Source organism: Anomaloglossus baeobatrachus, chromosome 10 (assembly GCF_048569485.1).
Source record: "Anomaloglossus baeobatrachus isolate aAnoBae1 chromosome 10, aAnoBae1.hap1, whole genome shotgun sequence".
In the NCBI taxonomy this organism is placed as follows: domain Eukaryota; kingdom Metazoa; phylum Chordata; class Amphibia; order Anura; family Aromobatidae; genus Anomaloglossus; species Anomaloglossus baeobatrachus.
The window spans coordinates 67,867,552-67,891,953 of record NC_134362.1 but is presented as its reverse complement, the minus strand read 5'-3'; the positions used below and the strand labels follow the sequence as shown (position 1 = coordinate 67,891,953).

At 42.9% G+C, this 24,402-nt stretch overlaps 1 protein-coding gene across 1 annotated transcript in view; it reads left to right on the top strand.

Annotated features, from left to right (window-relative positions):
• CD81 (CD81 molecule) overlaps positions 1-24,402 on the top strand; it is a 71,151-nt gene that overhangs the window by 41,430 nt on the left and 5,319 nt on the right. Inside the window, exons 2-7 of the mRNA XM_075326972.1 lie at positions 7,969-8,083; positions 11,692-11,789; positions 13,245-13,319; positions 15,979-16,089; positions 18,492-18,569; positions 18,673-18,756. Coding sequence (XP_075183087.1) covers positions 7,969-8,083; positions 11,692-11,789; positions 13,245-13,319; positions 15,979-16,089; positions 18,492-18,569; positions 18,673-18,756 — 561 coding nt within the window. The remainder of the gene's footprint in view (positions 1-7,968; positions 8,084-11,691; positions 11,790-13,244; positions 13,320-15,978; positions 16,090-18,491; positions 18,570-18,672; positions 18,757-24,402) is intronic.

Sequence of the window (24,402 nt, the reverse complement as noted above, 5' to 3'; positions counted from 1 at the left end):
CTCTCTGTGCTTTAAACAGAACACAGAACAGGTGCATTTATGCAAAGACTTGATTACACACGGGTGGCTTATATTTATCATCTTCACTCATTTAGGACAACATTGGATCATTCAGAGATCCTCGATGAACTTCTGGAGTGAGTTTGCTGCACTGAAAGTAAAGGGGACGAATAACATTGCATGCCCACTTTTCAGTTTTTCATTTTTAAAAAAAGTTTAAAATAAGCAATAAATGTCGTTCCACTTCACAATTGTGTCCCACTTGTTGTTGATTCTTCACAATAACATTAAAATTTGTATCTTTATGTTTGAAGCCTGAAATGTGGGAAAAGGTTGAAAAATCAAGGGAGCCGAATACTTTCACAAGGCACTGTACCTGCCTGTTAGTTCTTAAGCACATAGTAAAAAAAAAAAAAAATAGTCCCGGATAGTCCCTTAAACAAGGAGGTGCAAAGAATTTGATTACCTTGCTTCTTCTCATTTTTCTCTTGTCCATTGTTTTGGTTCTAATGTTTCCAGTGTATGGCAGCCACAGATGTGGCTATCGGTACCGTAACTTAGGGGTGCTTCACACATAGCGAGATTGCTACCGAAATCGCTGCTACGGCACGGTTTTGGTGACGCAACAGTGACCTCATTAGCGATCTCGCTATGTGTGACACTGAGCAGCGATCTGGCCCCTGCTGCGAGATCGCTGCTCGTTACACACAGCCCTGGTTCGTTTTCTTCAAAGGCGCTCTCCCGCTGTGACACACAGATCGCTGTGTGTGACAGCGAGAGAGCGACAAATGAAGCGAGCAGGGAGCAGGAGCCGGCGTCTGGCAGCTGCGGTAAGCTTGTAACCAAGATAAACATCGGGTAACCAAGGTGGTTACCCGATATTTACCTTAGTTACCAGCCTCCGTCGCTCTCACGCTGCCTGTCCTGCCGGCTCCGACTCTCTGCACATGTAGCTGCTGTACACATCGGGTTAATTAACGTGATGTGTACTGTAGCTAGGAGAGCAAGGAGCCAGCGCTAAGCAGTGTGCGCGGCTCCCTGCTCTCTGCACATGTAGCTGCAGTACACATCGGGTTAATTAACCCGATGTGTACTGTAGCTAGGAGAGCAAGGAGCCAGCGCTAAGCAGTGTGCGCGGCTCCCTGCTCTCTGCACATGTAGCGATGTTATGATCGCTGCTGCGACGCTGTGTTTGACAGCTAAGCAGCGATCATAACAGCGACTTACCAGGTCGCTGTTACGTCACAGAAAATGGTGACGTAACAGCGACGTCGTTGTCGCTGTCGCTATGTGTGAAGCACCCCTTAGATGGCCACATATGGTGGCTAAGATATGGTGGCTCTGATTGCCTGGATTAGGCTTCTTCACGGAGTCTAATTGAAAGACCCATCCTTCAACCAACCCCCTCCCTGGATTTAGTATATTCCCAGGAATAATATATCAAGTGTGTATATATATATATATATATATATATATATATACAGTATATATACAATTCAGATCATGTAGCGTCATATAAAGATCCCCGAGTTACAATCTTTTTCTAGCCCTCTGACACTTCTGCTCGTTCTGTTTTCTCAAGTTATTTCCTGTGTTTTTGTCAAACACAGTCAATGCGTCCGTTATAGAGATGTTCTTACAGTACAGTACTTCCTTCTCTTGGAAATCTCTTCAATACTAGATATTTTGAGGCCGTAGTTCTGAATAGCATTGTAATTGTTTAATTTATGTTATTTTTTTTTTACATTTTTATATCTACAGATGGCATATCAACTGAAATCAATGTCCCAAAAATACAGAAAATTATCATTTGAAAGCAACTGAGCTTGAAATTAGCGTGGAATGGTCTCTACCATATTTTATCCACCATGTTTCATAGTTTTTTAAAGTTGAAGGTAGACATAAGTTCATTGAGCTCAACTCATAGGGTATGTGCACACGCTGCAGATTTGATGCAGAAATTTTCTGCATCAAATCTGCACCTTCTGGCAGAAAAATGCTGTTTTGGTGCGGGTTTTTTTCCATGCATTTTGTTTAGTGAAGTCAATGGCTGGAAGGGCTCAAAAACGCAGGAAAAAATGCCCCAACAATTGACATGCTGCGGATTATTTTCTGCACCAAATCTGCAAGGACAAAAAAAAAGCAATGTGCGCACAACACTTCAGAAGTCTCATAGACTTTGCTTTAGGCTGGGGCCACACGGGGATTACTGTGATCCCCTCGCATGACACTTGGCTCATGATGGTAGTACAGCAGGAGCAGAGTGTCATGCTAATATCCCTGCGACTGAGGTCTGATTGTGCAAGCGGACCTCAGCTGCGGGGGCGGGCCGGCACTGAGGAGGGGCAGGCCAGTGCGGAGGAAGGGAGGGCTGCGCGACGGAGGGGAGGGCCGCACTGAGGAGGGGAGGGCTGGCTCTAAGGAGGGGAGGGCTGGCTCTGAGGAGGGGTGAGCCAGTGCTGAGGAGGGGCAGGCTGGCACGCAGGAAGGGAGGGAGGGATTTATCTCCCTCTCTCTTCCGTAGCTGGCTATTGCCATTCTCGCACTGCACTCGCGGTACACCAGTGTAATGCAAGTGCAGTGCGATTTTTCTCTCGCCCCATTGACTTGAATGGGTACGAGAAAAACAATGATCGCATTACACCTGCAGCATGCTGCGATTGTTTTCTCGGTCCGATTAGGGCTGATATAATAATCGCTCATGTGTGCTGACACACAGGCTAATATTGGTCCGAGTGGAATGCAATGTTTTATCGCACTCCACTCGCACCGATTTTCATGCCGTGTGTCTTATTCCTTAGGATAAAAATGTGCTGGAAAGAAAGAATGCTCAATAGGGTCTTATACAGTAAAACGATTGAGCGAGGGACTGGGATAGATTCACCTTATGTGGATGTGAGAATCACAACCACCTTAGGAGCATACGGCTGCAGCAGAGACCCACGTAGAGGATAGTCAATGATGGAGAGAAAAGGGTTAAAGCTCCATGCTGCGGTAGGGATAAAATCACAGTGGAGATCAATATAGTTTAGGATTTGTTGTCAACGCATTTCAGAGCACTACAGGCTCCTTCCTCAGGACAATATGATTTATCCTGAGGAAGGAGCCTGTAGTGCTCTGAAACGCGTTGACAATAAATGATATAGAGCTCCACTTGGATTTTGTCCCTATGGTAGCTCGTAGCTTTAACCCTTTTCCCTTTATCATTGACTGCCTTTAGAATAGGCATGAAGATTTTGGTGCAGTTTTCTCAAAAAATGCATAAAAAAATGCACCGTGTGCACAGGCCCATGATCTAACACACTGATCCAGAGGAAGGAAAAACTCCATGAACCAAATGCATTAGCATAGCCTAATATTGCTGGGGAAATTCCACATATTGCAATCAGACTAGTTCCCTGGATCAACACTACATCACAAAATTTAGTACCTATAACCTGTAACATTATATTTTTCAAGAAAAGCATCCAGGCCAGGAACATTCATAGTGAATCAACCATAAATTCCAGGGAAAACATAACTAGCTTTTTCTGCGGTCAAAGAGGTTCTCATATATTCTTCTATAAGAAAGAATAAGTTAACAGTATATATACACATATACACTGAACAGAAATATATATACTCAACAGTTTTGTTTTTGCTCCCATTTTTCATGAGCTGAACTCTAAGATCTAAGACTTTTTCTATGTATGCAAAAGGCCTTTTTCTCTCAAATATTGTTAATAAATTTGTCTAAATCTGTTTTAGTGATCACTTCTCTACCAAGGTAATCCGTCCACCTCCCAGGTGTGGCATATGAAGATGCTGATTAGACAGCATGATTATTGTACAGGTGTGCCTTAGGCTGGCCATGGCGTATGGTAGAGAAATGAACATTCAATTTACGGGCAACACTTACTCAAAACGTATATGACATCTGTGGCATAGTGCTGTGTGATAAAACTGCACATTTTAGCGTGACTTTTATTGTAGCCAGCCTAAGGCACACCTGTGCAATATTCATGCTACCTAATCAGCATCTTGATATGCCTCAGCTGTGAGGTCGATCAATTATGTCAGATATTTTGGAAAAGGACAGGCCATCAATGTTAAAGTAGTGGCCAACCTCTTTAAAACAATGGTTTATATCGCAGGTTTTGTTTCACTATTTGACCTGACTTGGATTTTTTTTAGTTTTTCATTATATTATATAGTAAAAAGAATGGTTGTATGCAAAGGTATAACTTATTTTGCAAGAAAAAAAACATTGTCATCTTTTTGTATTGATGGGACAATAAAAAAGTTATCGCTATTAGAGGAAGGGTTAAAAAAAAAAAAAAGTGAATTGCATAATTCAAAAATTGTCTGCGTCCTTAAGGGGTTAAACACTGCTAAATAATTTTAGTGTGTGTGAGTTCCTATATCTTTAGACTCAGGGTTTAAAGTGCTGCATCCTGGTCTTTGTAAACTATCATGGCTACCTCCTTCTACGTGACTCTTTGACCCACTGTTGCTTGTAATGAGAGATATGACCATGCCTTTGCTTAAAAAACAAACTAAGTTTACAGCTTCCTTCCCAAGGAAGAGGAACTGAGTCAGTAAAAAAATATCTCTGCCCCAGATGACCTTATACAAGATGTTAGTTTTCCCTCTAAAACCACTGCTACCACCTTTAGAAACTACTTTTTGACAGCGAAACACTTAATCTCCAATTCATCAAGACTGGCATTTTGATAATAGGTTATCACCTTTTCGCCACTCCATTCATTCTCTACGCAGCTACGGGAAAAAAATCTGTGCAGCCCCACAGGGAATAAATAGAGCAGCAGTAGAGCATGTGCACTGCCACTCCGCTCAACACGGGCATAAAAGTGGCCCAGTCAGTTTGAGTCATGGCGGTTGTGCCCCTACCGATCCTATGGATAGGTGATAATAACTAGGGATGATCGAGTACTTCGATTATTCGGCTTCGTGAATATTTTCCGAATACCTCGCCGCTCTTTGACTATTCGCGAATATTCGTTGCGCAATGTAAGTCTATGGGAAACCCGAATAACAACTATTCGGTACTATTCGGGCTTCCCATAGTCGTACATTGCGCATCGAATGGCGGCGACCTATTCGGAAAATATTCGCGAAGCCGTATAAGCGAAGTATTCGATCATCCCTAATAATAACCCCTTTCATTAAGGAACAGTGTGCTAACAAAGATGTGCCCAATTCATTATTTGTAGTGATGACTGAATAGTAACTATTCGAGTTTGGATTATTCGTAAGAAATCCCAAAGTACTATCCCGGTGTTCGTCGCTAATAACAAACCCAATGCAAGTCAATGGGGAAATGGAGCATTTTTCTGGTCGTGATGAATGCTGGAATAGTATTCGACATTCAGTAAGCCTTATCCGAACACAAATATTTACTATTCACCCATCACTAATTATTAGGCATCTTTTGAGCTCCTGTGCAAGATATTTACTCCAATATAGGATTGTCATTTTAACCACATTTGTGATGTTATGAGGAATGTGCCTGTCACACTTTGCTGAGTAAAAGTTGTCAGATCTGGCTGAGACTGGCATAAAAATGCCAAATTTTTTGTGCAATTACAAGATATGCAGAAGTTTGGTGACATCTCAAGCACTTCTCCAATGGTATCCCATGGAAAGGCAATGAAAAAGAAAAACAAAAACTTGGGGCATACTGTCGCTTGGAGCGCAAAGAAAAACTACATGTAACTGCGCTCATCGGCTCAGCTTTTTGGGTCTTTTTCTACACTCTAATGGTTGAGGCTTCCACTATGGTCCACTCTGTAGAAACCCTGACTAATTTGGATACTTTCCTGCATTGGTTTGTGGATTTGGACTGGCCTAAGCTAGATGAAGAACACTATCTCTCACCATTGATATCGCTCCAGATATCAGTGGTGATACATCTGCTTCTTCAGCCACACTGCAACTATCTGAACACCATCCGGCACTCAAGGCATGTTAGGTCCAGGAGACAACAATGAAAAACTTTGCTTTGGGTCGCAACACTATCACCTCAAGCCCAGCCTGCTCATCCCGTGCCCATGATCATAATGAGAAGGGGAAATCCACTGGCCACACTTGTTGAGGACCCTAAAGGTGAGGTTGGATTACAAGCCTACTCATCCACACCTATTTAGGCATAACCCCAACTGAATTCCCTCTTACGAGAATTTACTATTCCAACATTTTCCTGCTCCCTGTCCACTGACGAGACAAGTGAGGATCTGCTTTTTCCATAAATTAATAACTCAGTCGTCTTCTAGATGTACTTTAGAATCGCTGGCTCAAGTTTTGGAGACCTCATGAAGATCTAAGATAACTTCCCTCCATCCAAGCTTCCATCTCCGTGGAAGAGGTCATAACCAAGGATATTGATTTTCTTGGAAAGGCAGTCCACTTAGACAAAGTAGATACTGTAATTTCATTACTTACTGTAAGACAAGTATTCTCATTTATAATAAGCCATTTTCACTAAACTATGAACTCTATACATGTGGACATCCGCCAAGGCGATGCAAAACTATATAGGCAGGTAAATAGGAATATATTTAGCATGCACTCGACAGGCTGATAATTGACTAAGGCACCGAGTGCTATGTAAATCTGCTGAGAATATTAATGCCATTGCAGACAACATTACTTACCACTGTTGTCAGAAAGATTAATGTGTAAAATGTTTTTAACAGCTCGGTGGTGTTGGCAGTGCTTTTCTCAATCACAATGATCTCATCAAGAGTCTTGGCTCTTCTTTATTTTAAGGGAAGGATTGGAATATGGATTAATAGTTGGGTGAAATAAGACTCTATGCAGGAAAAGGGTCCAATGTAGACACATCATTCAGTCTTGGAGACAAAAAGGTTTCCTAAATGTTCTAATAAATGTTAGTACAGGTTTCCGCTGATTTCAGTTTTATCTTTTAATGATCATGATTAGAACTGGTGCAAATTGAGTTGCAACGGCCATGAGAGGGGTCTGTGCTGCTGCATGGAGGAGGAAGAACCATCCATTACCCGCCTGTCACGGGTGTGTCACGGGTGACAGACAGTCATGTGGTTCCTGGCCAGAGAAGGTCACAGAGTTTGGCTGCGCAAAATGCTTCCTTACTTCCTATTGTTTCTGCTGTCAGCACCCATTGGCATAGGTAGCTTTCCTGCTGGATTCATCTCTATCCCTTTTGGACCCAGCAGGAGCTTCCACCCAGCTGCTGATCATCAGCATTCTCTTGGTGCTTATATACCCCTTCATTTGTGGGACTGGTGCTGATGATATTTTTCAGTTTCTTCAAGCCTTGGTTGCAAGCAGGTGGTTTGTTCTTCTCTGTGGTATTGTTGCTGAGGACTTTGCTGGACGTCTACCTGAGTCATCTATGGATAAGTAGTTCATGCTTTCCCCCTGTGTGCCCTCCTTGTGTCTTCTATAGCATTTGGTAGGGTTGACGGAGAGCTCATCCCATCTGTTCCCTAATTAGGGCTCAACAGTACGGATACCGAGGGTCAGGTATCCAACTCGGCGCATAGGTGCGGAACCTATCTAGGGTGGTGATGGACTCCAGGAACCAGCAGTAGGTTTGGTCAGGAGTCACCATCTCCCCTTTTTCTAGACACAGAGTTTCCTTTCCTTTTCGCTGTTCGGTTACTACTTTGCCGTACCTAGCGTGACACTGCCGATGTCTGCGGCCTGGAGTGATGTCCTTGTTGCAACATGATACACTTATGTCTTTGCCCAAGAGATGCAGTAGGTAAGAGGCATATTCCTTCTCCTGTACAGTGGCTACAGACCATTGTCATGGCCAGTGCAATAACATTTGCACTAACTCTACTCAATATGTATAGTGTACATGTTGGTCATTATGCAGGGAACGTGTATACTAACTATTTCTTGAATAGCAATTAGGACTCATTGACGTGTTAACTCAAATTCTTTTATTTCCTATTAATTAATTGAATTTATCTTTTTTAGCTTGCAGGGGGAGTGATCCTTGGTGTTGCTCTATGGCTGCGACATGAACCTACAACCTCCAATCTATTGATCCAGCAAATCGGGGACAAGCAAGTTCCAGCCACCTTCTACATCGGTGAGTGTGTGCTGCTCTGATTATTACGTATGCAACTTTCTATATTTATTTTATTGCTGAGTTCTTAAAATTTCATTGACGAGTCAAAAACATATTAAACTATTTGGCCTACATTTATTAAGGCTCTCATATCTCAGTCCAGACGTTACACAATTGTTATCTAGTCTTCTTCAAAATATTGGCTTAAATGTGTTTCCACGAAGACCATACTACATTTTCTTTTCCCTTTTCAAAAAGAATTTATACAGAAAATTTGTCAAACATGATTTGTCATTGCGTTTATAATTATTTTAGGCAGCATATAACTAATAATGACATCAACTACTTACCCCTTGTTTATCTAATGACAATCATCATGTTATATAACCAAAAGATCTATTTTTGCTTCATCGACTACAGCAAAGTCTTTGGCTGTGATCACCAGAAACTTTTCAATACCACGAAGAATATGAGAGTGCCGAACCATCTGATCAGTCTCATTAGGAACCTTTACATCAACAGTCCGGATGAAGCACGGTGATATGGCATGGTTCAAAGTAGAGCGAGGCGTCAGACAAGGCTGCATCCTGTCACCATTTCTCTTCAATTTATATGCAGAAGCTATTTTCAGGAAGGCTGGAGTTGCCGAAAGAAAGAAATACTGGATGTATCATCAACAATCTTAAATACGCAGACAATACAACATTGATAGTAACAAGCGTAGATGGAATGAAGGACTTATCACGGAGTATCAACAGGGAAAGCTCAAACATGGAACTCCTACTCAATACACAGAAGACAAAGATATTGACTACTGTCAGGTATGACCTTGAAACATTGGAGATGAACGACGATGAACTGAAACTTGTAAAGGACTTCAACCTACTCGGAGATCCAGCGACAACACCAGAAGTCAATAGTAGAATAGCTATGGGCAACTCATCAATGAAATCACTGGACAAGGTCTTCCAATCAAGGAACATTTCACTGGCGATGAAGACATGACTCGTATATAATCTGGTCTTTTCTGTGGTAACATTTGGATGTGAAACCTGGATGATAAAGAAACAAGACAGAAGAAGAATCAAAACCTTTGAAATGTGGTGCTGGAGAAGCATGTTATCAATACCATGGATTTCAAGAAGAAGAAGCAATCAATTTTGGAACAAATCAAACCAGAATTAACACTCAGGCAATGATCACCAAGCTACGACTTGCATACTTTGGACACATCGTACGAAAAGAACAGTCGCTGTAGAAGGACACCATGGTTGGAAGAATAGAAGGCGAAGAGGAAGACCAGCAACCAGATGGCTTGATACTATCAAGATAACAGCAGAGAAGACCCTGGTGGACGTATCTAGGCTGCAGAAGATCAAACTTTCTACAGAGTATTCATCCATCAAGTCACCATGGTTTGAGATCGAGTTGAAGGCCATTAAATAATAATAATTAACATCATGTTTATGGTGCAAATGCAATCACATCTTCAAAAATTAAATAAGTACATAATATATAACTTTTTATGCTCAAAGATACAGTATACCAATCTCCCAGCTACAACATCATTAGGATCTTTTAACAAGAGCTGAAAAATTGCATACAATGAGCATTAAATGAAAATGTAGTGAGTCAGGACTCATTCTGCACTCATTGTGACAATAATTTTGTGGGGGCTCCATATGAAACATGATCTGTGCAAATGTTTGTTCCCCTTGGTTTCATATACTTTACATTATCGCCAGCACCAGTTTTCAAAAGTGAATGAGCTGACAACCAATGATAATTTTCATAAATGCAATCAAGTGATTGTTTTGTTGCTTGTCCTTTAATCGCTGGCCTATTTATATTGGCTATTGATTTAGAATGAAGAACAATGAAGAAATAGAAGTGGTTGATACCTTTATTTATTTTGGGTTTCATCACAGTGGCGGTTCGATAGCAGAGATGAAACATCGTTTAGCACTGGGATGTGCAGTAATGGCAAGCATGGAGCAAATCTGGAAGTGCAAGGACTTTTCAGTCACCGTCGAACAAAGACTGACTACTACAAATGCGTTACCTCTTGTCACGTGTGGCTGTGAGATGTGACCACTCACAAATGGAGACAGAGGATAAATTGATGTCTTTGAGCTGTAGTGCTAGAGAAGACTTCTTTGAATTCTATGGACAGATAAGATCATCAACAAAGATGTTCTTCATCATATAAACCCAGAATTGTCCCTGGAAGACAAAACCACAAGGCAAAAACTGAAGCATTTTGTACATGTGATGAGTAGAGGTGGGCGAATACTAAACTGATCGGGTGCTGGATCCTTGAGTCTAGTAGATCATACGCTCTGAAAGAGCTCAACTCAAGTAACGACTATAATGGAAGTCAAGGATTGGCAGTTCGGGTCTCTGCCCACATACAGTCAGCCATAAAGAGAGCATTTCCGAGAGTAGGGAGGGCATGTTTTTTTTTCTTTTAATAAACTACATCCAAAAATGTGGCTTTAACCTCAGTGAGAGCCATTTAGAGACTGCGACTGGCTCTCCTTCGAGTGACTGCACACATCATACAGTGAAGCACGCCTGTGTGTTGTGGTCGTTGTTTCACAGACAAAACCTCCGAGCACCTGTGATACTCGGTCGAGCATCCAGAGTACCCGAACACTCCGATGCTCAGTCGAGTAACGAGCTATGCCGGGCATGTTCTCATATGACTAGTGATGAGGGCAAATTCTGTTTAAAAGGAGACACTACTCAGATTGGTCAATGGTAAAAGGAAACAGGAAAGATTGAAGGTCAGTTAGCTGAATATCATCAAGAATGATATGGGAATAAACATCAAGCAATTGAAAGAAGCCATGAAAAACAAGAAAGCATGGTGAGAACCAGACTACAAACTATACAAGGGTCAGATGTAACTGAATGGATAGAATCAGAACAGATTGAGAAGGAACATTTATACAATGCTGAACCTGATCTTATGTGAAAACCTCTAATTTGATCTTCAAAATCCAACAAGCTAAATTTCATAAACAATACTATATATTTACAGTTGCCTTTTTTGCAACATGGAAGCGGCTATATACAGGTTACAGGTATGTGTGCTTCATTATGGTTCTGCTTTTAACTTTATCTAGGAGGCCGCATGGCACATGAAATACAGAATATAGAGTAGGACCCCCCTATTGAGATTTGCCGTGACGTTGGCAGGGGTGGCTCAAAAAATTGATCAATTATTTGCTAAAAATCTCATTTTTTTTTATTATAGTACAGTTGGAATAAATCTGTGAATTTTCACTTTTTATATGATGCATGCCAATTTCAGATCGTGCTGGCTCCTTTTTTTCCATATTTACAGTATATTGTACTTTTATTATTGAATGGATGCAAGTATTGCCAGGTCTGAAATAATCTCCTTTTGATTCAACTTTCATATGGCATCATACAAATTTTCCAAATCAAAATGAAGCTTATCCATGGGACTTTCTATAATGCCAAAGATCAAAGAGAAATTATGTTTGCAATGTATCCTACTCCAACTGAAATATGTTCCATGTTATCATCAGAATTTGTTAGATAGAATTGATATCTGTACTGAAATTGCTCATGTCTAACCTTATTTTATAATATCGTTCCAGGGATCTATATAATTATTGCAGTTGGTGCGGTCATGATGTTTGTGGGTTTCTTAGGTTGCTACGGGGCTATTCAAGAATCCCAGTGTCTTCTAGGAACGGTAAGACACATACTACTCATATATAATATGTTTGGCTCGGGGTCCATGATGTATACACCTAACGGTGTGAAGCTACATTCAGGGGCGGACATACCATTAGTGTAACCTGTGTGGTCGAATAGGGGCCTAAGATGTAAGAGGGCCCAGTTCTACCTCCAAAGCAAGTGCAATTTTCCATTTTTATGAGTTATTGGGCTGCTCTTGCACAGGGACCCTTTAATCTCTTTGCCCACCAGTGGCTACTTTGATGTAACACAAAAGATCATACATAATAATAAAGTGAGATGTGACTTTTAATCTTGAAAAGTGGTTGCCTACTTTGGATGATTTACTTTTTGGTTTAAAGGGAATCTTCAATTCTCCTGCAACACAACAGCAGGAGACATAGAATATTTCATGGCTTCCATGAAGGATCTCTCCATACCATATAGTACTCAGATCATCTTATCCCGGCGTCACACGGTACGATATATCGGGCGATATGTCGTCGGGGTCACGTCGTTAGTGACGCACATCCAGCATCGTCAGAGATATCGTACGGTGTGACACCTCCGAACGACTGTGAACAAGCAAAAATACTCACCTTATCGTTGCTCGTTGACACATCGTTCATTTTCAAAATGTTGGTCCTCCTGAGCTCCGGTTGTTCATCGTTCCCGTGGCAGCACACGTCGCTCCGTGTGACACCCCGGGAATGATGAATACAGCTTACCTGCTTCCCGCCGGCAATGCGGGAGGAAGGAGGTGGGCGGGATGTTACGTCCCGCTCATCTCCGTCCCTCCGCTTCTATTGGCCGGCTGCCGTGTGACGTCGCTGTGATGCCGAACATCCCTCCCCCTTCAGGAAGAGGATGTTCGCCGCCCACAGCGACGTCGCCCGGGAGGTAAGTACGTGTGACGGGGGTTAACGACTTTGTGCGCCACGGGCACCTAATTGCCCGTAACGCACAAACGACGGGGGCGGGTACGATCGCACGATAGATCGTCCCATGTGACGCCGGCATAAGTCCTCCTGTGTGATAGATGCTCTTGTAGGCATTCTCCATTTTAGTTAATAGAGTAACCATGAGACATAAAACAGGTCCCTGCAGTCATTTTATTACAATGTGATCATTAATCATAACCTATGACCATGGACACAGACAATAAATAGTTATTTAGAGTCACCAGCGTTGTCCTTGATTCTTCCAACCTCAACTTTTTTTTTCTTCTCACCTTACACCTACATAATAATCCAGCGTGTTGATCTTAATATCACTAAGAGGATCTCTCTATGACAAGATGACCTGTCATTTTGAATTAATAAGTTCTTCTTAGTTATGTCTCCAGCAGTCCAGGTTCCATCCTATTCTTTTGGGGTGATGTGTTTTAGGTGGAGTTTTATTATTTTATGTTATATTTTGCCTCTTTTGCTTACTCATGAGCGCCAATTCCTATTCTTTATTGTCTCTGCAGTTTTTTGCCTGTTTAGTAATCCTGTTTGCGTGTGAAGTAGCTGCTGGCATCTGGGGTTTTGTGAACAGAGAACAGGTAAGAGAGATACTTTATTCTTATTTTGTATCAAGACTTACCAATAGGTTCACAATATCATTAACATCTGAACCAAGCCCTTCTGCTGAGCTTACAAGTACCGCAGAATAATTCTGTATTGGTATATCTTGTGGCTGATATCCACTAATGCCAACCATGACAGTGCCCACAGCCCACAGTGTTAGGCTATGCTCATGTAAGAGTGGTAGACTGCAGCGGTCGCATTTCTGCACCTGAATACACCTATTGCGTTATTGTATTGTTGTATTGTGTAATGTGAATAGTGTCTTGCATCTTTTATAAACATTGTGTCATGTGAATTGTAATATAATGTGATGTTTGCTTGTGTAATGTATATTAATATATATGGAATGATGAATAGTAATGTTAATGTAGGATGTTTGATAAGAGAGTACTGGAAGTAAAGTGTTGGGACTAAGGGTACCGTCTCACTAAACGACGTACCAGCGTTTCCGACCATGATATGACCTGGTCAGGATCGCTGGTACATCGCTACAGGGTCGCTAGTGAGCTGTCAAACAATCAGATCTTGCCAACGACCAGCCACCAGCGACTCGTGTAATGATGCTGCGCTTGGTAACCAAGGTAAATATCGGGTAACTAAGCAAAGTGCTTTGCTTGGTTACCCGATATTTACCCTGGTTACCAGCGTACACTGCTTGCAGGCTGCCAGCGCTGGCTCCCTGTATACGTAGCTAGGGTACACATCGGGTTACTAAGCAAAGCGCTTTGCTTAGTTACCCGATATTTACCCTGGTTACCAGCGTACGCTGCTTACACAGAGTCGATGCTCGTTGGTCTCCCGCCATCAAACACGTCGATGTGTGCTGCACAGCGGGAGACCAACGAGCAAAAAATGAACCAGAACAGTGTGTAACGATCAGCGATTTTCCAGCAGGGGCCAGGTCGCTGCTTAGTGTCACACACAGCGAGATCGCTGATAAGGTCACTGGTACGTCACAAAACCTGTGACTCAGCAGCGATCTCGCTAGCGATCTCGCTATGTGAGAAGTACCCCTAACCCATCTTGGGGGGTGTGAAGTGATAGGGAAAGTGATGGTTCATTCTAGAAGAGTCAGTGAAGATCTAGTGAGCAAAAATGATGGATGTGTAGTCTGTTGAAGGTTGCATAAAGTGGGTGGTTTATGTCAAGGAAGGGGAGGAGACAGAAGACTAGATGGCGTGAACCTTGAGTGTTGGAAGATACACAATGGATAGACAGCATTGAAATTAGAGACCATTCCTGAAATGGAATGGCAACAGGAGACTGTCACGTCCCCATCGGAGTCCGCTCCTGCGACTTCTGCTCAGATCGCCAGACGACGCCATGTTCCCACCATGGATAGTGCTGGTGATGGGAGAGGAGTCGGTGCCCGTGGTTCTGCGGAGCACAGGCTCCACTCATCCACTAGGCTGGGTTTCCCTGGAACCTGCAGTACCACTGGCTGACTGTAGGTGGCGTGTGTCTCCCGGCTGAAGTGGCCAACATTCACCTGCAGCCTATGGGAAGACACCACACCCTTCTTATTCCCCCTCCTGTCACATGACTACTGCCAGTGATAGTTCTGTTATCCTGGCTCATGTGCTGTTTGTATTGTGATTCCTGGGCGCTGACCTTTGCTTGTTGTTTGACTACCCTCCTGCCTGTCGTTTTTGTACCTTGCTGCCAGTTCCGGATTTGACCCCTGCTTTGTCTCCTCACTACGCTCTTGCCTGCCGATTCTGTTCCTGTTTTGCATCTCCTGGCTTTTGACCCTGCCTGACGACCACGGACTACAGCCTACCACAGGTAGCGATCTCTGAGGCTCTGTGTAATTCCAAATCCCTGTACAGGGGTTAAAGGGTTGCAGAGTTCTTGGGGTCCTGCTTTGTGAGTGGCTTTTCTCTAGATTCCCCTTACAGCCAGTCTGAGTCTGTGGCTCCTATCAGGTATTACAGAGACAGAGATCAGAACCCTAGCAGCCAGGCCCCTTAACTACCAAGATAACGGGTTACCACTACTGTTGCAGGACTCCAGCAGCCAGACCCAGTAACCATCAAGGTATTGGGTTAATGTTAACTGGCATGTGAACGTAGTTGACCAACTGAAATGGTTTCCCTCCAAACATATGGGAGTGCAAAGCTCTACTTCAGTCATGATGGGACCCCCAAAGAGACTGGACGTGGGACTACAGGAAGGGGAGATGACCGTCACAGTTTGTGCTGTAATGCTGGACTGGGTTGCGCTGAGATTCACAGTTAGATCTGAAGCAACTAATCGATAATTTAAACTGTGTTTGATAATGCTGTGCAAAACTGTAATGTGCTAGAAGATATGTGGCCGATATCTGGATTGTGAAATTGTGACCTGAGATGAGCGGACCTGCGGAAGATCGGGTATGCCGGTTTCAGCTGGAGCATGTATATCACATACTCGTGGTGACGTGACCACTGTTCCTGGCTCTGAAACCAGCAAATCCTGGCAAAGCACAATGTGTACAATGAGAGGATTTTCAAATCTGCATTCACATTGAATGACTAAGTGACTTATGAATTTAGAATGGACAAAACCTTTAATGCAGGTTATATTTTGTGTATTTTTTCTAGTATATTTTGTACATTGATCATGTGGATACAAAATAAAACTTTGTCTTCTCAGGTCTCAAAAGAGATAAAACAGTTTTATGATGAAGCGTATGAGCAAGCAAGAAGCTCGAAGAAGGAGGAGTATGAGAAGGCCAGACCGGTTATCAAAGTTTTCCATGAGTCGGTAAGAAAAAAAGACATATTTACCTCCAAAAGACCAGAGATAAAGGGTACCTCCAATGCCACTGCTGTCTATATGTCTCCTCAAAGATTTAATGATGTGAGAAGAGTGAAAAGTCAGTCCATGTCATTCCCCTTGACTCTTATCATAAGACCTAAAAGCCCCATAAGAGGTACTATCTGATCTAGGTAGTGTGTTTATAGTAAAAAAAATCATGTCACTTGGTCCATACTGCCCTAACCACGGGCAGCATGAAACACTCTGTTTGATGATCCTGCCAAGGCCATAGGTAAAGATTAGACTAGTCTGCCACTGTGCACCACTGTAGGTGACTGACAGATTTCTCCCTATGTGGATATGTAGGAGAGCATTGCAGAGAAATATCATAGTATATAGTGCCTTGCAAATGTATTCATCCCCATTGGCATTTGTTTTGCGTTTTGCTACCTTACAACCTAGAATTTCACTGTTTTTTTGAGGATTTGCATCAGTTTATGTAAAGAACATGCCTATAACTGTGAACATTGGCTTGTCATTGTGAAGTAAGCAGAAAATAGGACAAAATAACTGAAAACTTCAGTGTGCATCAGTATTCCCTCCCTAAAGTCAGTACTTTGTAGAGCCTCCTTTTACGGCAATTACAGCTGCAAGTTAATTTGGATAACTCTCTGAGCCTTCCACATCTGTCACTGGGATTTTTGCCCATTCTTCAAGGCAAACCAACTATTTTAGGTTAGATGTTTCTTTAGGTGAACAGCAATCTTCAAGTCTGACCACAGATTCTCAATTGGATTAAGATCTGGGATTTGACTATACCGCTCCAATACATCTACCAGATTCCCCTTAAACCACTGGAGTGTTGCTTTAGCAGTAGCTTTGGGTCCTTGTCTTGTTGGAAGGTGAACTTCCGCTCCAGCCTCAAATCACTGACAGACAGAAACAGGTTTTGCTCAAGAATATCCCTGTATTTTGCACCATCCATCCTCCCCTCGAGTTGGACCATTTTTGTCCCTGCTGTCGAATAACATCCCCACAGCAGACATAGTACCAGACATAGCGTTTACCTTGGTGACCAAAAGTTCAACTTTGGTCTCATCTGATCACAGCATCTTCCTCCATGCACTTGGGGAGTCTCCCACATGTCTTTTGGCAAAATCAAAACGAGCCTTCCAATTTTTGGCTGTAAATAAAGTCTTATTTCTGGCCACTCTTCCATAAAATCCAGCTCTATGGAGTGTACGGCTTATAGTAGTATGGACAGATACTCCAGTATCTGCTTGGGGACTCTGCAACACCATCAAGATTACCTTTGGTCTCTGTGCTGTCTCTCTGATTAATGCTCTCCTTGCCTGGACTGAGAGTTTTGGTGAGCGGCCCACTCTCGGCAGGTTTGTTGTGGCACCATGTTCTTTCCATTTGATGATAATGGATTTGATGGTGCTCCAGGGGATCATCAGAGATTGAGATATTTTTATAGAACCCAACTCTGACTTGTACTTCTCAACAACTTTGTCTCTGACTTAGTTGGCGATCTCCTTGGTCTTCATGATGTTGTTTGGAGATCTCCTTGATCTTCATGGTGTTGTTTGGAGAGCTCCTTGATCTTCATGGGGTTGTTTGGAGATCTCCTTGATCTTCATGGTGTTATTTGGAGATCTCCTTGATTTTCATGGTGCTGTTTGGAGATCTCCTTGATTTTCATGGTGCTCTTTGGAGATCTCCTTGGTCTTCATGGTGTTGTTTGGTTAGTGTTGCCTCTTACTTAATGGTATTGCAGTCACTGTGGCCTTTCGGTGTGTATATACTGACAGACCCCGAAACACTTACACTGCACACAGGTAGATGTCCTTTTCAAGTATTTGACTTATGAAGGTAATTGCTTATACCAGAAACTTTTAGGTGCTTCATAGCAAATGGGTTAAATACATATGCACAACATATGGCAATTTTATCAAATACATTTAATTTCTGCCTATATTTTTCACACTTCACTTCCCCAACTTAGACTATTTATTGTTGATGCATCACTCACAAATCGAATTGCCAAAATATTTAAACACAATTTCTAATGTAACAAAATAGGTAAACCGCCAAGGGGGTGAATACTTTCGCAAAGCACTGTATCAACATTCAGATTCGTGTTGCCTGTGGTCTGGGCTTCATGAATCATTTGACAGGTTCTCTTTAAACTAATTTATGAAACTGAAAAAAATATGACAAATACATATGGATATTCTCCACTTCTGCTCACAAATTCTACATATTATATTAGGTGTCCACAAGAATTTATGGCCTGAAATCTGTTTTACTGGCATATTTCATTAGTTTTTAAATACCTTTATTTTGAGGCTTTGCAGTTAATATTATTTATATACTGATTATATGTTATGTCCCCTCCTTTATAGCTGCAGTGCTGTAAAGCTGACTTAAGAAACTTAGCCGACAGCCTTTGTCCATCTGGAACATCTGGAATATTGAGTGAGGTCAGTAGACATAGTAATAGGATGACGGCCATGCTGGTGGCTGTAGTGGGGTATTTTGTGTACCTTATTTACTAAAACTATAACATTTCTTTGACTCCTTTAGGATTGCCATAGAAAAATTGATGAGCTGTTCCAGTCTAAACTACACTTGGTCGGTATTGCGGCTGCAGTGGTGGCAGTCATTATGGTGAGAACCTAAACTTTCTTCTGAGCCGTTCTCGAAACTCTGTATTCTTGAAAAATCTGTTATCCCAACTTTTATGCTGGTCATACGCATAAGACATTTATCAGAGATACAATGTTTTGGTCAATTGTTCATCCGACAGCCATCTCAACCAGCTATCAAAAAGAAGGAGTGCTCGCTCAGCTGAGCGCTCACATGTTGTTGCTCTGCACACACCTGCTGGCACGGCGTCATCAGACACTGTTCACAACACAGAGTCTGACAAGCAACCTGAGGTTTCTGGATTGTTCAGCCAAAGCCGAGCGTCGACTGCTTCGCTGAGCATTCACTGGTTTTTAGTTCTGCAGGAGTTAATTCCTACAGACTTTGTGAGCAGGTCCTAGAGCTCAGGTTGCTAATTGTGACGTGGAGTTGTCTGCTCCCTAACTAAAGCTCAGCTTTCTTTCAGTATGCGCCGATGATAGCTTCAGCATAAGCCCCACCGATTACGGTCTTTATGGTTATCCTGTTTATGATCATCAGTGTTGTGCTTTTGAGTGGTGTGAACATTTCCCTGTCGTTGTGCATTACTTCTTTCCCTTTTTCATTGCTCCCCTGTACACATATTGTCTCTCCTGTGTGTTTTCAGTGTAGTGTGTACGAGTTTTCTCTCTCCCTTGTCTATGTTGCTTTGTGGGGTTTTGTTATTGTGTTTTCCGGCCCGCCCTAAGGGTGGGGGAGAGGGGGAGTAAGATCAGAGCTCTTACAGGAGTCAGGGTCATGCTGGGAGGTCAGACCTGGCTACCATCAAGCCTACATCTGAGATAAGGGACAGCGCAGGGTCTCAAGTCTGTGGGCCAGCCTGGGAGCCTCTGTCCTGTTATTACATACCCCATGACAGAAAGCCACCGGCTGAAACGTTGGCCAGCTGCTTATCTCTGAGAGAGCAATGTGATCGAGAGTCCAATATCGGACATGTGAATTCCATAGATTTCTGACCATCAGTCACCAGTGCCCCCAGACAGATTAGACCGTTGGCAGAATACGACGATAGCAGTGGGTTCAGCCAACATTAGACTAATGTGTACGGGGGGTTTAGAATTTCACAAGAAATATCTGTATAAATTGGTTCTTACATAAATGTATTCTTGCAGAATCATATGGAAGCGTCACATTGAGAAACACATCATTTAGGTGACTGGTTGCCCTTAGGACATTTTTAAGGACATATTTCTGCGTTCGTCATTAATAATAAAACTATTTATACAACTGTATTCATGATGTGTGTAATATGAATTCCGGAAACCGTTATGTGCATAATGCATAAAGACAGAAAAAGCTTTAGTTAAACTTAAAGGATTATTCCCATCTCCAAGATCCTATCCCAATATGGAGTAGGCGTAATAATAATAATATTAGCAAATACCTCCAATTATTAATGTAGAATAGTTCTCCTGATATAGCCATGTCTCTTACCTCATGTGCAGGGCATTGCAGCTTATGTATCCATGGCTACGACCACTCATGTAGCGACAGTTGCTTGTGGTCGTAACCATGGGTACATAAGCTGCAATGTCCTGCACATGAGGTACAGTAAGAGACATGGCTATATCAGGAGAACTAAACTACATTTCTAATTGGAGGCATTTGCTATTATTATTATTATTATTATTATTATGTCTACTAAATATTAGGATAGGATCTTGGAAATGGACATACCCCTTTATAGGGAACTTGTCAGGTCCCATATGTCTTGTAACCTACATGCAGGGTGATGTATGGCCTAAAAACCCCTTCCTACCCATCCCTGTATTGTAATACTGTGTAAAATGAATTTATAAATAAGTTTTATAACTTACATGTTTCCTATGTCTATGAGCAGAGGGACTAGTCCCTAAGGCGTCGCTTTGCCCCGTCTAGTTTGCCCTCTTTCCGTGATATCACACCCCTGTGGGTGTGATGCCATGGATTTACATGAGCGACGTCACCGTCAGCTCCTGGAATCCCGCTTATGCGCGCTTCATATTCGCGCAGCCTTCTTAGCTGGGTGTTTGCTTGGGGGCTTTAGACGCGCTCTGCCATGTAAATCCATGGTATCACGCCCACAGGGGCGTGATACCACGGAAAGAGGGCAAACTAGACGAGGCGAAGTGACGTCCAAGGGACTAGTCCCTCTGCTCATTTACATACGGAACATGTAAGTTCTAAAATGTTTTTTTATAAATTCATATTACAAAATATTACGACACAGGGATCGGTAGGAAGGGGTTACAAGGCCACACATCACCCTGCTCGTAGGTTAGATTGCATATGGGACCTGACAGGTTCCCTTTAAGCCAACCCCATAAAGCCCTGTCCAGCAAGTCCCACTTTTGCTATGCCCCGATTCATTTATGGGTTTTTTTTTAAACCAGCTCAATTCAAGGGTAGACATATTTTGGGGTTTTCCATAGGTAGATGTCATGGTGGAAGCAGATCCCAATATACCTGAGAGAGATTCAGGAAAGTGAGATTTAGGGAGTTGTTTGGCAGGATCCTGAAGCGAGAGCTGGTGGTCTCAAGTGACTTTCTTTCCTTGTCATATCTTTAAACTCGTCAAGAGCTGGATATTGACTAAAAGGGCCACTTAATATGGTGGTTATGGTGGTCTCCTAAAAAGAGCCACTCCTTGGCTGGGTCCTTCCCGGAGGGATATCTGGCTATTCTCTGTGTCGAGACTCCTAACTGAGGCTCCATGGACGTTTTTTGATTTCCATGACTACAAATCACCAGCCTTCCTGTCTGGGGATCCTCCCTAACATCTCCTGGCAGCCTGGACACTGTAAGTATAATCTTATTAATGATGGGTTGCAGTCTGGGCGTCATGTCATAGGTGATTATTGTGAGAAATAATCCAGAAGTGAATGCACAGCACTCTCCAGTTATATGCAGACCTACAAGTTTTATTGTAAAATACAATCACATAACCACAAAGTCTCTGACCTTTTCACACTCACAAAAGAAGCGGCGTGAGAAGAGAAGTTGATGGTGCACTTAGCATCCTGTTGTTAAAGGGAACCTGCCACCAGAATTTTCACTATTAAACTAAAAGAATCCCCTTCTGCAGCTCCTGGGCTGCGTTCTACCGTATAATGGTTCATCTTGTTACTGGCCCCCCTTTCAGACCTAAATAACAATTTTATAAAATATTACCTTTTGCTATGGTAATGAGGTTTGTTGGCCCCGGGTGCGGGCTGTATTTTGTCTGTTATCCCGCCTCCTGCTGCTGTTCGCTGTCTCCCAGTGTTCATTTACATAGATGAGGCCACCGCCCTCATCTTCCGCAGTGCTCCGGGAGTCTCGCGCATGCGCAGTGGCACTATCATGGGTGATGTAATTGCGCAGGTGCGAGATTATGGGCGGCGCTGTGAATGTCATCACCAGCGTCATCCAAGTACCCGTCCATAATCTCGTGCCCGCGCTTTTACCTCTGCCTCTACCGTTATGCGCTTGCGCTGGCCATTGCTTATTTTTATCATCCCCGTTTACCTTTTTTTTAAAACAGTGCCACTGCGCATGCGCGAGACTCCCAGAGCACTGCGGAAGATGAGGGCAGTGGCCTCATCTATGTAAATGAACACTGCGGAACGGCGAACAGCGGCAAGAGGGGGAATAACAGACGAAATACAGCCCTCCCCTGGGGCAAACAAACCTCATTACCATAGCAATAGGTAATATTTTATAAAGTTGTTATTTAGGTCTGAAAGGGGGACCAGTAGCAAGATGAACCTTTATAGAACGCAGCCCAGGAGCTGCAGAAAGGGATTCTTTTAGTTTAATAGCAAAAATTCTGGTGACAGGTTCCCTTTAAAGAGTCACATTGTACAAGTTTACAGGAAGGGAAGGAGACCCAGGAAAAACGTGTAAGGGTACGTTCCCACATTGCAGATTTTCTGCACCAAAAACTGCATCTCTTGGCAGGGAAAACGCAGAAAGAAAGCACACGCCTTGCACTTTTTATGAGTTTTTTAATGCATTGTGATAAGAAAAATGCTGGGAAAGCGCAGACACAATTGACAATCAATTATCTGGAGTAAAGTTTTTTAAGGCTAGGTTCACACTTCCGTTGTTTGGCATCAGTCACAATCCGTCGCCTTGAGGAATTACGGTATCCTGCAAAATATTTTGCAGGAATCCAGTTTTTCCCCATAGACTTCTATTAGTGACGGATTGCGACTGATGATGCTGCGTTGCATCCGCTGCGTCGCGGTCAGTCGTTTTTTAACTGACCGCCGGGCGGGAGCAACGCAGCCTGTAACGTTTTATGAGCAGCGCAATCCGTAGGATTTTGCTGCGCATGCTCTCTCTGGCTCCCTGAACCTGTAACCAGGATACACATTGGGTAACCAAGCAATGCGCTTTGGTTAGTTACCCGATATTTACAGTGGTTACGTGTGCAGGGAGCCAGCGCTAAGCGGTGTACGCTGGTATCCAAGATAAATATCGGGTAACCAAGCAAAAAGGGCTTTGCTTTTAGTTACCCGATATTTACCCTGGATACGTGTGCAAGGAGGCCGACACTTCCCCACTTGGCTCTGCCCCCTCCCGCACTCCGCATGTGTACACACTCACACACACACACTCACACACACACTCACTTGTCCCCAACCCTGCAGTCCCACCGGCACTGACGTCCTCAGCGCCACGGCCCCGCTCGGCTCCGTCCCCTCGCGCTCCGCCCCCCTCGCGCTCCGCCCCCCGCACACAATGGAGTCCAACAATGATTTCTGTTCTTTGTCATCCATTGTACAACGCATCAGTCACATGCGTCAAGCAACGCATGTGACTGATGCAAAACAACGGAGATGTGAACCTAGCCTTATGCATCAAAATCTGTAAGGGAAAAATCTACAACATGTGCACAGCACTTCAGAATTCTCATAGACATTGCTGGGATAAGTTTCCCATTGCAGATTGATTAAAATATGCAAGAAAAAAAAAACACAGCGTGTGCACACAGCCTAAACCTTCTCTTGTATCATTAATACAGTACCTTAAAGGTAACCAACCAGCAGGATTTTCATATATAAAGTAAAGCCAGTGCTATACTGGGGCTAGGATGCTGAGTGTAAGCATAGCTGCAGTTCTGAGATTGGATGTTTTATTTCAGAAATATGTGCAAGTAAAGTTCCAGCAATGTACTGCTAGTTGATTGACAGGTGCAACAGGATGGGAATATGTTGGTCGGGTCTTGCTATCTATTCCCGTCCCTGTCTGCTTGCACCGGAATAAAAGTCTATAAAGGCGACAGGGGGAGGAAGGCCATGCAGACGGAAATAGATAGCAAGACCCGGTCCACATATTCCCTTCCTGTTGCATCTGTCACTCAAACAGCAGAGCATTGCTGGAACTTTACTTGCACATATTTCTGAAATAAAACCTCCAATCTAAGAACTGAAGCCATGCTTACACTTAGCATCCTAGCACCAGTATAGCACTGGCTTTACTTTATGTATGAGTGCAGAGAATAATCTGCAGCATGTCAATTGTTGGTGCTTTTTTTACTGCATTTTTTAGCCCATCCGGCCATTGATTTCACAAAAAAATGCATGGCACAAAAACACACTTAAAAACGCATGCATATTTTGGTGGGTTTTTCTTCCACAAGTAGCATATTTTGGTGCAGAAACG